This window comes from Monodon monoceros, unplaced genomic scaffold, assembly GCF_005190385.1.
Source record: "Monodon monoceros isolate NGI ecotype Baffin Bay Population unplaced genomic scaffold, NGI_Narwhal_1 Super_Scaffold_9, whole genome shotgun sequence".
Classification (NCBI taxonomy): Eukaryota; Metazoa; Chordata; class Mammalia; order Artiodactyla; family Monodontidae; genus Monodon; species Monodon monoceros.
In genome coordinates, this window is record NW_021703786.1 from 48,197,835 (window position 1) to 48,214,335 (window position 16,501).

Sequence of the window (16,501 nt, forward strand, 5' to 3'; positions counted from 1 at the left end):
AAGTAATGGAGCCATTGTAATTAGGCCAGGAACTCTGCACACGCGAAATGGCCATACAGAAGCATGGGGCCATACCTAACCTGTCCTTGAAAGTCCTGAGAGGGCAGGGATGGGGGAGAAGGCTGTGCGGGGGGGGGGCAGCCTCCCCAAAAACAGCAGGTACTTGGAGGCCGCCACGGTGGTCCCTCATCCGCAGGCCGATCAATCAAGGTGAAGTTCAAGACAGAGTCTCTGGTACAAGACATGGGAAACCCAGGGAGGAGGGAAAAGCAGGCAACCAGAGGGTGGCTATCCGAGGACTCAAACCTGGGCTGCCTGGCCGTCATCACGCAGACGGTGGTCGCGGGGAAGCCAGGGCTCCAGCACTTTCCATGAAGCATCTATTATTCAGGGGAAATCAGGAGCCAGGGAAGGCCCAGGTGGCCCCTCACTCCCCAGCTCTCTCTACTCTCACCTGCTGCCTGGACCCCCTAGGAGCAATAGCCTTGCAGGAAATTAAAAGAAATGCCAGCCCCGCTCTTTAGCTTGGGTTATCCTCACCACTGCCACTTACTGAGTCCAGCTGTGTGACCCGGGCAAGCAGCATCCTCCCCAGAGCTGAGGCTCGTCTGCCAAGTGGCACCTACACTGCCCAACGTGAAGCAAGGGAAAAGGCACTCAAAAGGGGGCGCTGATTCGTCCCCGGGCTCACGCCAAGCCTCCAGCGGAGCCCACGCTATTGAAGGTTGAACTGTTGGCTAAATGCATCTGACTGAGGTTGCCTGGCCATGTCTCATGGACGAGGACGTGGTTTGGCCTGTGACAAGCAGTAACTGGGCACGCGTTATAGCCCTCTGCCATGCCATCAACTTCGGGACATGCACCAAACCCTTAGATGCCCCTTCTAGCTGAGCCCCTCTCATGGCGAGGGTCCTGAAGGGTTCCTCACCTCCCGAGAGGGGGCCCTGCCCAGTGGGGCAGGAAAATGCTGACTCTAGTCCCCATTCATCTGGGTCGGAATTCAAATTCCGCCCCCGCCCCTGACTAGCTGGGTGACACTGCACATGCTTCTCTGCCTCTCAGCTTTCCTTCTCTCCTCCCAGTCTGGAGGAGACTTGATGCTTGTTCAGCAGCATCTTGGCAGAGAACAGGGGGCCCAGTTGAAGGTGCCACTGCCGAGAGCTGAATGAAGGTGCAGGTGGGGCTGGGGGAACCAGCAAAGAGTGAGGGGCACCTTAGGGGATGGGTGGGGCTGAAGGACCAGGGGAGGGGCTGCTGATCTGGGGAGCAGTGAGAGCTGTGGCCTAGAAGGGCTCCCTGACCCCAACTGTGACCACAGAACAAAGAGCATAGACACGGCAAAACCACAGCCCAGCAAGAAGGGAGTGGGAGAAACAGAGACCCAGCCTTACTCTCCTCCCACACAGATCTCCTGCTGGTACCTCCTGTTGGCCAAACCCAACTGGAGGCTGGAGGGCCAGGGAGCTGGGACACATCAGCAGGTTGAGCCTCTCAGGGGACAGAGCAGGCCAGAGAACAGATCTGGGGACAAAAAGAAACCAGCTGGCTGTGGTAGGCTCTATAATGGCCCCCAAAGGTGCCCACATTCTAATCTCCAGAACCTGTGAATAGGTTACCTTCGTGGTAGCAGGGACTTTGCACGTGTGCTTAAGGGTCTGGAGATGGGGAGATCATCTTGCATTATCCAGGTGGGCCCAATGTATCCACAAGGGTGCTTATAAGAGGGAGGCAAGGGGGTCACCACAGAGGGGATGTGATGACGGAAGGAGAGGGACACAGACGCAGTGGAAGATGCTGCTCCGCTGGCTTTGGAGACAGAGGATGGGGCCACAAGCCAAGGCATGCAAGGGCTTCTAGAAGCTGGAATAAGTAAGGAAACAGATTCTCTCCTGGAGCCTCCAAAAAGAAAACAAGCCTAGTGACCCATTTGGGGACTTCTGACCTCCAGGATTGTAATGGAATAAATTTGTGCTGTTTTAAGCCATTAAGTTTGTGGTAATTAGCTACAGCAACACTAGAAGCCTAATGCACCTGCACAGTACCCAAGGGGGTCCCTCTGCCTGGTCCCCAGCCCCCTGCCACCCTCCCAAATCACTCTCTGGTGTTGCGTCATGTAAACCCCACTAGACAGAGGTCAGGAGGGTGACTCAGACATGGGAACAAATGCCTTGGTTAAGCAGTAATGATTCTCAGAGGGGGCAGGCCAGAGAGGGAGTCATAGGGAAGAACAATTGGTACTAGATGTTTCTTTCACTTTAACCTTTGTGTTCTATTGCTTTTGCTTCCAGCTAAGAATGTTGCCTATAGCCTGAAATATACAGGATAGCCCATTCTCAAGGCTCTGACCCTTAAGGGTGTAACACTTTTCCATTCATATAGAGATAAAGAGTTGCAGAACAGAGAATAACACTCATCTTGTTGGAGGTTTACAGGAACATGGCAACCTGACCTAAGGAGACAGTTGGAACAACAGAGTGAGAAGTTTGCAGCAGGCAACAACACCCCTCCGTCACCTTGCCTTTAAAAATGCTTTGCTGAAACCCTTTGGGGAGTTCGGGGTTTTTGGGGAGCCTGAGTACCTGACTCCTTCCATGGCTCTGCAATAAATCTTTCTCTGCTCCAAACTCCAACGTTTCGGTTTGTTTGGCCTCCCTGTGTGTCGGGCACAAGAACTCGTCCAGTAACAGGCTGTGAGGCCCACACAAGCCGCGCTCACATTTACCCCTCCAACTGCTCCCAAAATAAGCCTATAGACATGCTCTGGGTTGCTCTCTAATAGAAGTTTCATATTTTTCTCCTTTCATTTTTTAAAAAAACATCATACCCCTGTATGGACTGTCTGGTGAGGGAGGCAACACAATGTAGAACAAAAAGGCCCAGCCCAGAATCCTGGAAACCTGGATGCTAATCCCCGTCCACCCCACCTTTGGAGTGGCATCTAGAAAGTTACTGGCCTTCTCTGAGCCTCAGTTTCCCCATCTGTACAAGGGGATGAGACTGAGGCCCTAGTCGGCTGGCATGCTGATTCCATGGTTCTAAACACCTCCCCCCTGTTGCCAGTCAGCCTGACCCTGTAGGAGTGGGGGCGGTCAGGGCCCCTGGAGAGCCGCCACCTCCAGAGCCCCAAGCTTTCCCGGCCAAGTCCAGCTCCTGGACCGGGAACTACAATCTGCTTGTTCTCTGCTGCCCCCTGCTGGCCGCTCAGAAACAAAGGCTTCCAGCTAGATCCCTTGGAAACAGTCAAAAGGGACCCGCAGGAGTTTCCCCTGCTACTTCCTGCATGCACCGGCCTAGACATGGCCAGCCAAGACCTCCTTGGAGACACAAGGAAGCCAGTGCAAGGACCAGAGGCCTGGATGGAGAGGCTGCCTGCTATGGGGCCCGGAGTCAGCTCTCCCCATCTCTGCATTCCACCTCCCCAGGCACTAGTGAGATGAAGTATGAGATGCCGTGAATTCTGAAAAGTGGTGATGTTGTCCCATTCGCTGCCTTGGGATGACAGTAACAAGAGGATGGTGTGTCCCTGCTCTCTCTCTCTCTCTCTCTCTCTCTCTCTCTCTCACGCACACGCACACACGAATTCACACAAGACAAGCACACAACAAGCGTGCTTGACAAGGCAAAAATTAGCAGGAGGGAGTCCACTGAGAAGACCAAGAGAGCTGGACCAGGAAAGCAAAGAGAGACCGTGCAAAAACCATGAGGGTATGTCAAAGGCAAATTATGACTTGTGTCCCCCATTTAAAAGGAAAAGACAGGCAATTAGAAATGCTGGGTGGAGATGAGGCCGGGGGAAAGCTGGCCTAGAAAGTCATGAACCAAAATGTGGCTTGATTTTAATCCACTGGATGCCATGTGAGAAAGAATTCCCAGGGCTTTTGTAATAGAAATGGCTGCTGCAGTTTGTGGGGGGCGGGGGGGGGGTCTCCAGTTGTTTGAGTTCAACACCTCAACTACTAATGCCAGGGTGTCTCCCGCCACACTTCACGGGGGTCCTGGCCCCTACCCCTCTTTGTTCTTGGGTTTGCAAATGTCCTGGGGCATCAGGAGGGGAGCCTTCCACCCAAGATGCACTGGACAGGACCACACAGGGTCCTGGGATACAGTCAGGCATCAATCCTGCTGTGGGGACCACAAATGAAGTGAGATATTCACTGTCCCCAGGAAAAGGGGAAGTAGTGGGGACGCTGCACACACAATATGGACAGGGCAGTGGAGGCTGGGAAGCTTGCAGACCACAGTTCCTGTCCTCAAATAATGCCATTTGCCGGGCTCTTCATCTGATTCTGAGCTGCCCCTGAGACTCTGCCTGTCCAGACACCACCCAGGCCTTTTTTCAGGGCAGCCGGGAGCAGGTGAAGGTCCCCTCCACTCTCATCCCACAGCCTCCACCCTCCTCCTTCTCTAGCTCAGAGCCTTCTTTCCGGCCTCAGGACATTCCTCCCTTCCGTCTTCTGCAGGTCATAATGACCCCTTCCTTGGACTTCCTTTAAAATCTCCACCTGGTTCTCTGACAGTATACCTGGCAGCCCATCAGACACCGAGCCTGATTCAACCAAAAATTAACCCTCTTTCCTCCACGGTCGGAGGACTTAAACCTCAAATCTCCTAGTGCCACAAAAGGGAAGAAGAAGGGGTGGGGGGGGGAATCCCATGTTAAAATAGACGCTGCCACTCCAGTCGCCAGGAACATCTTCACTCTGGTGGTCCAGGGGTCATGAATCTGGAACCACGGAAAACTGCAATCATACTACACGGCCATATTCAGGTAAATGATGTCTACTGATTTTTTTCAGATTTTAGAGTCAACCGATGAACAAAGCATAGAAGACTTCATTTTGGTGACAGACAGAACACAGACGTTAACAGCCAGGATGATGGGAGAGTAAAGGTACATCAAACCGGTTAGGGAGGAAGAAGGGGGAGATGAGAGGGGAGGTCCCAATGCTGCCACCCTCATCCTACACAAAAGAGAGTCCCTGCGGCCCAGCAGAGAGTTCTAGGTGAAGAATAAATACCAAGTTACAAAAAGAACCAAGCAAAGAACCAGCAATGTAACCTATCAGAAATTAGGAGAAGGGGGGGAAGGAAGGGATCAGAAAGCATCAACGCATTCAATTCTCACTTTTCATTGACGTGGGGTAAAAAGCAGAGTCCGCCTGCCGATGCAGGGGACACGGGTTCGTGCCCCGGTCCGGGAAGATCCCACGTGCCGCAGAGCGGCTGGGCCCGTGAGCCATGGCCGCTGAGCCTGCACGTCCGGAGCCTGTGCTCCGCAACAGGAGAGGCCACAACAGTGAGAGGCCCACGTACAGCGAAAAAAAACAAAAAAAACCCCACACACGTAGGGAAGCTGATTTAAACATATGGAGATAGAGAAAACTACCAAAAGAGTAAAACACAGGGTCCATTAAAACTGCTAGCTCGGGTATTCCCTGGTGGCGCAGCGGTTGAGAGTCCGCCTGCCGATGCAGGGGACGCGGGTTCGTGCCCCGGTCCGGGAGGATCCCACATGCCGCGGAGCGGCTGGGCCTGTGAGCCATGGCCGCTGAGCCTGCGCGTTGGGAGCCTGTGCTCCGCAGCGGAAGAGGCCGCGGCGGTGAGAGGCCTGCGTACCACAAAAAAAAATCCCAAAAAACTGCTAGCTCTAGGCTAAGGGGTGGGAGAGATAGGGCAGGAAACTTCATCCATAAGCTCTTCTGTGCCCTTTGGGGTTTTGGGGTTTTTTTTTTTTTGTTAACCCTGGCATGTATCAATTAAAAATGTTGCTTGCCACGTTAGTAAACAAAGGATGTTGCAGCCACCCACAATGTGCACCCTGAGAGGATTCAGAATGGAGAAAAGCAGGATGCTGAGTCTACATATAATAATTAAGGTGTATCTCAAAGGAATGTTTTCAAGGAGCCCAGACTCTCGCATCTTGTACCCGTACCGAGAAAAGTGCTAAACTCATTAACTTGAGATGTCTGATTTTCTTTCATTAATGGTAATCTTTTGAAGTTCCGACTATCTGGTCTTTGTTGCAAAAACTCCTATACATCCTGGTTCCTCCCTTACCTCTTCGGAGCAGTCCCTCAGGGCTATCTGAGAGGCTGTCTTCTGGGGCGGGAGTCCTCAGAAAGTCCGCTGAATAAAACATAATTCTCAACCTCTAGGTTGTACATTACTTTTTCAGTCGACACATGCATTATTTTGACTTTTAAAATTAAAAGTTTAAAAAGTGACACTGCTGTCCGGCTGGGGCGGAAGGGTCAGTGTGCGGCGAAGCGGCGGCGGGCTGGGGAGGGTTCGGGGAGGGGCCAATGGAGGCGGGGGCCGGAGGCGGGAGGTCTGGCGCCTGCGCACTAGCGCAGCATGTTCCTGCAGCGCAGCCGCTCCTCCTCGCGTTTCTCCTCCAGGCGGTTCTCCAGCAGACTCAGCTCCCTGCGCACCACCTTCCGCATGGACGGCTCCAGCTCCAGCACTTTCTCCAGGTCAGCCTTGGCCTCTGCCTCATTCCACACCTCGGCGTGAGCCCGGGCCCGCACGTAGTAGGCCTTCGCGATGCCTGCGGGGAAGACCCAGCTGGACCCTCCACCCAGACCCAGAGGCAGTACCGACCCCGCGCCCGGCGGGGCTTGACCAGCTTACACAACCCTTAACCTTGACCCTGAGCCTTAACCTCTCTGTACCTCCAGAGCCCGTCTCCTCCACTATAAAGTACGGACGATAATAATCGCAGTACCTACTTCCCGCCCTTCCGCGGACCCTTCCAAGGCCCTGCAACTTAATTTACATTCACAACTTTCTATTCTTTTCTTACAGAAGAGCCCCAAATGGTGCAAGCTCCAGGCCCAATCCCTGCACCTGTCCCTTATGGTCACTATAAGGATTAATTGAAATGATAAATGCAGAGAATTTAGCGTGTGGCGCAGAGTAAGTGATCTTGTAACATTCCTCAAACATCGTCTTCACAAGTATCGCCATATCCGCGCATCACGAATCCTAGAATGTACTTAATATTGTTCTCTGTATTGATTGCCCCCATTTTTAAAACCCGTTTACTGCTCCACACAGGTTTGGTGAGCTGCTTATATTTTGCCCCAATGCACCTTAAAATAAAATACCTCCCACAGTAAGCACAGCTCATCCATCATATGTGATATCGCTATAGGCTTGGGAAAACCCTGCTGCGTGGAGGCGAGTTTTGATGCCCTGACTGGGTCAGAAGAGGCCACCCGAGGTCTGTGCACGTGACTCTGGGCCCCTGGGCGGGATTGGACACCCTCCCCCCCCCCAACCCCGGACCCGCTTCACGCCGCCCACCTGGGTGGTGCCGGAGGATGTCACTGGTGTGCGCCAGCACCTCATAGTATTCCTCCTTCTTCAGCAGACACTGGCAGTAGTTCAAGATCAGGGTGTTGATCATCTTCTCCAGCTTCAGCCACTGCACCTCCCAGGGTTTCTCCTGCCCAGTGAAGAAAGGTCTGCTGCTGCCCTGCCCCCACCCCTCTCCCCCGCGGCCAGGGCCAGTGCAGGGCTGCTCCCCCCACATGCGCCCCACTTCCCAACGCCCTGGCGGGCAGCCTCCCACCTTGACCTGCAGGTTCCTCAGGCAGACGATGGCTTCCTGGTACTTGGTAGAAGCCTCCTCGTAGCGGCCCAGCTTGAAGAGCCGGTTTCCTTCTCCATGGAGAATGGGCACCGCCTGCATCTTCTCATCTTTACTCAGGTTCCAGGTCTCCCTCTGGTACTCGCTGGGGGCCTCCACCTGCCCCAAGAGCTGCAGGTCAGTAAGGCAGGGACCCCGAGTGCTCGAAGCCCAGCAGGGCAGTCCCTTTCCCTTGCAGGGGACCAGAGAAAGTGGACCCAGCACATCTTGCTGAAATCAGCTCTTCATTTTCCACAGTGAAGATTGCGGGCAGAATCATGCTTGCTGGCCAAACACATACAAACAGGGGAAGGAAGCAACAAGCCCCCCACCCAGGGCCTTACCCTAGATCAGAGCCTTTGTGCAAATTAAGAAAAGGTACTCCTTTGTCAACACACTTTACTTCTAATATTCAGAAAATTGCCATGATACTCGTTTCATTAGAACAGGACACTTTATTGCCATCTGTTGGAAAAATATTATTATAAAAGCACAAATATATAATGTCTCTAATGAGCACCTTAGAGGGGATGCCCTCTTGCAGTGCACAAGCCGCACAGCTGTTCAAGCAGACCCCTTGGTGACACAGTTCTTATTTATTTGCACTCACCCATGTAACCCTCAGGCTGAGCCTCAGCCTTGGCCATTAGCTGAGTCCTGCCCTGGTTTGAGCCTCTCCCACCACCCCACAGACAAGGGCCATCAATCATTCTGGGGTCTGGGGGAGAGACTGTGGATGGTTCCATGCAGCCTCTCCCACTATTGGAGAATGAGATCGGAACCCACAAACCATAGGGACTGGGGCTGAGGATGTAATTCTAGACTTTTGGGAAAAAATGGAAGTAGATAACCAATAGAAAGAAGAAAATAAGAAAGAAGAAAATAACATTTTTAAAAATTAGTCCCAAAAGGGCTTTTCCCTTGGAAAAGGCAAAGTACCGTTTTTTGGGGGGGAGGGGTCTAACTCCAGTTCCCCTGTGGTGTATGAACCCTTTATCGTTCTCTGAAGAGGAACTGGGTGATGTCCAGTGACCCGTGGGGCTGGGCTCCCCTTGATGCCCACTGACCCCTGTTGCTTTTTGATGCTGGGACAGTACCTACCCCACCTCCCATGCCCCAGGGTCACACCTGCAGCAGCTCTATTACAAAAATCAGTGGCTGCGGCTCCTTCTGCAGCTCATCCAGGTCCTCGTAGCCCAGTGTGTGGTAGGCGAACATGTTGGCCAACCCACACGTGTGCACGTGCCACTCAGTGGGGTCCTTGCCCTCCGCCATCTGCCGCAGGCTCCGGGACAGGATGGGGTAGACCCCTGTGTGCTGTGAGGAAAATTGGGCGGATGGCATCAGGCTGTCTGCTCAGAGCCAGCTGGGCCACAGAGAGTCCCACTCTGGGGCCCCCCAGAGCAGGACTTCTGCTCTCTCCCTACCCCTGCCCCATGGCTGTTACTACTCGTCACCCCAGCGTACCCCCACTAATCACTGTGGTTACCTGTGTGCCAGGGAGAGCACGCTACACCTGTTAGCTCCTTTAATCCTTAAGGTGACCCTACGAGGGAGGCCCTACTATTCTCCCCACTTTAGAGATGTGGGAACTAGAGCCCAGAGAGGTTAAGTGATTTGCTTAAGGTCACACAGCTAGGAAATGAGAGTCAGGATTCCAGCCCAGCTCCGGGGACCATGCTTTAGCCGCAGTGCTATGCTGCCTGTTGCTGGCCCTTGTGGTCGCGACTCAAACGGGTTTCTCTCCCAAGGAGACCCCTCAGTCCGTGAAGCCTGTGACCCGCAGGGACGGGAGCGTGGAGAGCTGTGGAAGGAGCAGGGCTCTGGGCCCAAGAGGGCCAGGTTGGTGTCCTGATGGTGCAGCTGACTGACAGTGAGCCCAGGTCACTGCAGCTCCCTGAGCTCCCATCCCCTGGATTGCACCTATGTGATAGTGAGGTTGGTGTGGGGGTTAAATAAATGAGATGGCACAGGTATAGGGCCAGCTCATCACAGCCTCACCCAGCCACCCTCAGGGTGGAAGAAGGCTAGGAAAATCAACTGCTTGGCCTCGGGCAAGGCCTGTGGCGTTTTAGGCCATCTCGGCCTCAGCTGCCCCGTCTGTGAGCCGGGATGCCCCACAGATGAGCTCTGAGAACCGCTCTCCAGGGGCTGGGTCCTGAGATGGCCCATCTCAGGCTCCTGCACCGCAACTCTAGTAAAGACACACCACTGGGAAACTGAAGGGGCAGGAATTGTTCAGCTTGGTCTCCAAGTCACCAGCAAGGGGATGAAGGTCACCCCCTCCCTACCTCCACCAGCCAGGATTAGCCCGGAGTACCTTCAGCTTCTCTGTGAGCTGGGTGACCAGATGGCAGTTAAGCCTCTTGAGATTAAAGCTGGATGAAGGGAGGGAGGGGCCCCCCGGGAACAGCTTGCTGGGGGGAGGGCGCACTCCTGGCCCTCACACAGCAGCCCCAGCTCACAGCCCCCTGCCTCCCAGAAAGTCAGTGCTTAGCTGCTGACCCCAGGAATGGGAGGCTGCTTGGACATGACCTCAGACCAAGGCCTTGTCCCATTAGCCACCTGCCACCCTAGCACAACTAGGGATGCTGGTTGGCACAGTGGACTGTAGGATGCCACCAGGAGTGGGCAGACATCCCAAGAAGAAGAATACAGGCCAGAAGAAGGAGCAGAACTCCAGGGCCCCACACCCACCTCTGCAGCATCTCCGCTGAGACTGGGCAGGGGGACCCCGGGACCACTGCCCCTCTCTGGGGCTTCAAGGCCACAGCCTGTTTCTGTCTGAGGGGCTCTATCTATCTGGAAATTGCAAACTGGCATCCTGGAGTCCACCATTCAGCTCCTAGATTCGTTTTGTTTTATCCTTCACGTAATTAGTTGCCAACACTTAAGCACTGAGAGAATTCATGGACTAATGAAAATCTCTAGTTTGTCTATAAAACTCAGACTATCCAGCCACACCGGACCTGCCCCTTTCACACAGCAGCCATCCCGTTGGAGCTCAGGAGCAGCTGCCCACTGTGAATGGAGCAGATGACCTTCAGTCACCCAGGGGCGCTGGCCCTTGTGGTATTTGAGTTTGCAACCCCTGGCATCACCAGACTGGGCACCAGCAGAAAATTCCTCATAGAGACCAGTGTGCTCCCTGGGTAGAGGGGGTGGTAGTACATTTCAGGGCAGAAGCTCCCAGAGCCCCTGACGGTCCCTGCCTCTTCACACTCCCTGGCCTGGATGCTACCTCTCTTCCCACTTCTAGGCCTGGTGAACTCCTATTCATCCTTCAATACCCAGCTCAATGTCATCTTCTTGAAAAAATTCCTCCTATGATCCTCGAGCAGTTAGTTGCTCCCCTCCTGTGGCTCTAAACCACTCTGTCCTCACTCATGTATATCGTGGTGCTACCTGCCCTGCATTGTAATTGCTTAGGTGTCTGCTCCTCCCCCAGAATTCAAGTTCCTTGAGGGATGGGGACTTTGCCTGTTTAGTCTCTAACACCTAGCACAGGCCAAACCTGGTGCACTGAATGTTTTCAGATAGACCTACAGATAGATGATGGGTGGATGCATAGTGATGGAAGAATGGATTATGAATAATTCTGGTTGAAGGGAAGGATGGATGAATTGATGCCTAAGTGTGTGGATAGAAGGATGGATAAAACATGGATGTATAGATGGGTAAATGACTCTGAAAAGAAGTGTGTGTGTGTGTGTCTGTGTCTGTGTGTGTGTGTGTGTGTACATGTACAATCATAGCAGCTGTGAGCTGAGGGGAGATGAGGGGGACTATTGGAAAAACCAGTAATCGTCGTGGCATAAAAATTACCAGCCTGGGCTTCCCTGGTGGCGCAGTGGTTGAGAGTCCGCCTGCCGATGCAGGGGACCCGGGTTCGTGCCCCGGTCCGGGAAGATCCCACATGCCGCGGAGCGGCTGGGCCCATGAGCCATGGCCGCTGAGCCTGCGCGTCCGGAGCCTGTGCTCTGCAACGGGAGAGGCCACAACAGTGAGAGGCCCATGTACCGCAAAAAAAAAAAAAATGTCAGTGGCCCCTGGTGAAATAATGGATCTGGGCATCCACCAATGGCTGGTAAATCCATTGCTTGATATCAAGAAGGAGCTTGGCTATTTACAATCACCAGGACATGGAAGCAACCTAAGTGTCCATCATTGGATGAATGGATAAAGAAGATGTGGCACATATACACAATGGAATATTACTCAGCCATAAAAAGAAAAGAAATTGAGCTATTTGTAATGAGGTGGATGGACCTAGAGTCTGTCATACAGAGTGAAGTCAGAAAGAGAAAGACAAATACCGTATGCTAACACATATATATGGAATCTAAAAAAAAAAAGGTCATGAAGAACCTAGGGGTAAGACGGGAATAAAGACACAGACCTACTAGAGAATGGACTTGAGGACATGGGGAGGGGGAAGGGTAAGCTGAGACAAAGTGAGAAAGTGGCATGGACATATATACACTACCAAACATAAAATAGATAGCTAGTGGGAAGCAGCCACATAGCACAGGGAGATCAGCTCGGTGCTTTGTGACCACCTAGGGGGGTGGGATAGGGAGGGTGGCAGGAAGGGAGACGCAAGAAGGAAGAGATATGGGAACATATGTATATGTATAACTGACTCACTTTGTTATAAAGCAGAAACTAACACACCATTGTAAAGCAATTATACTCCAATAAAGATAAAATTAAAAAAAAAAAAAGAGAAGGAGCTTGGTAATGGCTGGGTCAGGCTGTAAACACCTGAGCCCACCAACCAATCTTAACATCACAGTAAGAGAGGTAAGCAGATGTGGAGGTACACAGTTTATAGAAAATACTGGGGATCGAGGAACGTGTTAGACAAGTCCATGGCAAAGCAACCAGCAAAATCAGAACATGGGAACTTCAAGGAAAGTTACCCAGTTTCTTCAACAAATCCACGTCCAGGAAAAAAAAGAGAGAGGAGAACCCATAAACGAAAGGAGACTTAAGAGATGTATTAACGAAGCTCTGTGCATGGACTTTGTTTTGATCCTGATTTGAGCAAACCAACCAGCAGGAGTGAATGAGGAGACAATTGGAGAAATTTGAGCAGTGACTGGATACTAGATGGCATTAAGGAATTATTGGGTTTTTTTTTTTAATGTAATAAGGATATTGAGGTCATGTTTTTTAATATCCTTTTTAGAGATACAAATTGCAGTATTTACAGATGAAATGCTACAGCGTCTGGAATGTGCTTTAACCACAGGGGATGAGGAAGGAAGGTGGATGGGTTTAGATGAAACAAGACTGGCCGTGGAGTGATGGCGCCTGGTATAGGGTGATGGGTATTTGGAAGTTGATTATGCCTTTTTGTCGACTTTTGTATAAGTTTGAAAGTTTCCATAAGAAATGTTTGTTTAAAGGTCAGTGAGTTTTGCCCTTTTTATCTGGACCACCGAGGAGAATGCCTTGTCTGGATGATTGCTAAGGGTGCCATAAATGAGAAAACAATTTTGCAGTGTTGGTAGGAGTGGGGAGAAGGGCAAAAGATGACCAGTGGCCAAAAGTCTCCAGGATCCAATAATCCTGCCCAAAAGTGAGGGCTGTGAGGTGGGCCCTGCACCCACATCCCACCAGCCAGCCTTGACACCGACTGTCACTCTAGCACCTAGTCTTTTGGGGGAATCCATCTTCGCCGCTACCGTAGCTGAGAAGGAGTGGGCAGGGTTCTCTCTCCAGAGTTTTTTTTTTTTTTCAGTATTTTTTTTTATTATTATTATTTTTTTTTTTGCGGTACGCGGGCCTCTCACTGTTGTGGCCTCTCCCGTTGCAGAGCACAGGCTCCGGACGCGCAGGCTCAGCGGCCATGGCTCACGGGCCCAGCCGCTCCGCGGCATGTGGGATCTTCCTGGACCGGGGCACGAACCCGCGTCCCCTGCATCGGCAGGCGGACTCTCAACCACTGCGCCACCAGGGAAGCCCCAGAGTTTTGTTTTACCCTCACTTTCCTGAAACACAGCAGCCCTGCAAAGCGGATGGGCGGGGCCTACTCACGACGGTGTCACACCAGAACTCGGCCACCTCGCTGAACCGCATGGACGTCAACAGGATCTCCCAGACCTCCAGCTTGAACATGTTCCCGATGATGATGTGCATGGGATGGCCCACCTGCTTGCTGTCATCTATCACCGTCCGCTCATCATCACATTTCAGGGTTCGGAAATGAAAGGTCACCTGGTCACCAAGAGAGCAGACCCTGGTCTAGACATACCTCCCGAGGCCCAGCAGAAGCCATCCCCTATCACCGACTCCCTGGGCTGTCCTCTCCCAACCCCAATCAGACCTTAGAGCATCCCCCCCCACCAGCCTGCACTCCCCGACTCCCTCCTAAAGGACCCCATCCCACTCTCGACAGCTCTGCAGGTCAGGAAGTCCTGCCTTAAACACGCCCTAGATCTGAGGCCGCAGACCCAGACACATCCATCATCCGAGCCCACCAGAGATCCCCGGACAAACACCCTGAGCCCTGAAGGCCCTTCCTTCTCCCTCAGCATTTGGGACTTCAGAAAATTCCCAAAGCCCCACCCGCATTCCACGCTGAAGTTTAATTTGCAAAGTATCAACACCCCCACCCCCACCCCCACCCCCCACCCCCGCCGTGAATGGGCACCACTTCAGAGCTACCCAGATGCCTGGGGCAGAGGCAAGGGGAGGGGCGGTTGATAATTCCAGCAAGGACCACTTGGCCATTTGTTGGCAAAGCTGACGAAGGCTGTTTGCAGTGCCCTGTGGCCAAGCTAGAATGCAGAAGGCTGCCATGGGGGCTTTTAACTGGTCTGGGGGGCGGGCCCCACTCACTCGGGCTCCAGTGATGAAGTTTGGGAGCTCCCCCGTGCCCCCATGCAGAATGGTTTTCTTGATCCCTTCCACATTGAGGAGCAGAGCGGCATCCATGGCTCCAGGTGCAGGGTGATGTCCAGCCCAGCTGAAATAATCTGCCTAGAGGAAGGCACTTAGGTGGCTGAGCGGGGGAAGGGGGGGGAGCGGCGGTTGGGTGTGAATGAAAGGAATAAGGTGGAGCCACTCCCGGCAGCCTGGCCGCTGTCCCATCCTCTGCTTCTAGCAGTGACGCAGGGACCCCGCCTGACATCCACTGTTACTGCCTCAGCTTCTGTTCCATCCCACCCTAAGAAGGAGGGAAGACAGCTGGAGCTTTCTTAAAGAAGACAGGAGGGGACTTCCCTGGTGGTCCGGTGGTTAAGACTCCACGCTCCCAATGCAGGGGGCCTGGGTTTGATCCCTGGTCTGGGAACTAGGTCACGCACACCGCAGAGAGCATCCCACACGCGGCAACAAAGATCCGCGTGCTGCAACTAAGACCCTGTGCAGCCAAATAAATAACTATTTTTTTTAAAAAAAGACAGGGGATCAGGAGTGACCAGCAGCAGAGAGGCCTCAGGCTACTGAAGGAGAGGGCACTGCAAGCCCCCTTTACCCTGCCTGGTCCTGGGGCGTTGGTCCTGGTCTCAGACTCTTTGTCGCTTTGGAGCCCCGGCCGGGGTGCAGTCCCGCTTCCCTCTTTCCTATGTCCCGCTATCTCCTCCCCAAGATCTGCCCGCAAGCTGGCTTGGGAGAGCACTAAGACGGAGTAAGAGAAGGGGAGCAGGTTTGGAGAAAGTTGAGGAACCCCCGCCAGCCCTGCTCCTGTCTCCCCTACAAGGTCTGGCTGAGGACAGTGAGCTCTCCCGTCCCCTTTGCAGGATCTCATCCCTGTGCCCTGGCCCCCCGGGCAGAACTTATTCTGGGCATTTGGGGTTTAAAAGTGAAAAATTATGTGAAGACGTGGTGTTTGGCGCCACCTTGTGGCCAATTCAAGTTCTCATGCCTGGTCTGCGCCAGGCCTTGAGAGGCTACGTTACAGGGAGCCAGGGACACAGGACCCTGCCACAGGGAGAGACGAGAACAGGGCACCAGGAACCCAAGAGAGCTGCGTTCAAAGGGCTGATCCCACCTCTTATTTCCTGACCTTGTGGCTTTGGGTATCTCCCACCCTATCTCTATTTTCCCAACTGAAATGGGAAAATCGACCTCTCCTACCTCCCTATGAAATTGAGAAGCTTCCCTGAAAAGTGAGTGGGACCCCAAAACACAGCATACCTAAAAGTTTTGACTCCCATGAGGAACCATTGGCATACAGCAGGGCCAAGCCTGGGCCAACTGGTCTGGGTCACAAACCCAGACTGGAGCAGCCCAATTACCCCTCCAGGACCCCTCCCTGAGTGCTCAGAACCTCCCCACTGTGGGCCCAGCTCCATCTCTCTCTGAGGACAGGGGATAAGGTGGAGGGGGCTTGCAAAGGTCCTTCTTTTCTGTTCCATTCTTTCTGCAGCCACATAGCAACCTAGAGCAGTCTGCATGCGTAGGAGGCAAGATGGTAAAACTACAAAGAAAAATCAGAGAGATTCCCATAAAAGTCAAGGGAGGGGGGACACAGAGCAGGGGCAGTGGTTGCTTCTGGGGTCCTGGCAATATTCTGTTTCTTCACCCAGGTGATGGTTACATGGGTGTTGGCTTTATAAGTATTCATGCTACTAGCCTTTACGTTTTAGGCATTTTTCTGTCCATGATATCATTCACAATGGAAGAAAAAGTTCTAACTGGGTCTCACATTGCTCAAAACTCTCCCTCTGTTTCAATTGCTTCCCTTTGCAGAGAGTCGAAAGGCACACCTGGGGACTTCCCTGCGGTCCAGTGGTTAGGACCCCACACTCCCACTGTAGGGGACGTGGGTTCAATCCCTGGTCAGGGATATAAGATCCCGCATGCCACATGGTGTGGCCGAAAAAAAAAGAAACAAAGGCGCACATGGATTGCAGAAATACC

The 16,501-nt window shown here is 53.0% G+C and overlaps 1 protein-coding gene across 1 annotated transcript; it reads right to left on the minus strand.

Moving 5' to 3' along the window:
- Positions 1 to 6,344: 6,344 nt before the first annotated feature.
- AIPL1 (aryl hydrocarbon receptor interacting protein like 1) lies at positions 6,345 to 14,582 on the minus strand. The gene is made up of 6 exons (XM_029212691.1): positions 14,477 to 14,582; positions 13,673 to 13,852; positions 8,759 to 8,947; positions 7,574 to 7,750; positions 7,306 to 7,447; positions 6,345 to 6,547 (listed from the first exon to the last, which is right to left on the minus strand). The coding sequence occupies exons 1-6, from the start codon at positions 14,570 to 14,572 to the stop codon at positions 6,345 to 6,347; spliced, it is 987 nt and encodes a 328-aa protein (XP_029068524.1). The 5' UTR covers positions 14,573 to 14,582.
- Between the last annotated feature and the right edge of the window lie 1,919 nt (positions 14,583 to 16,501).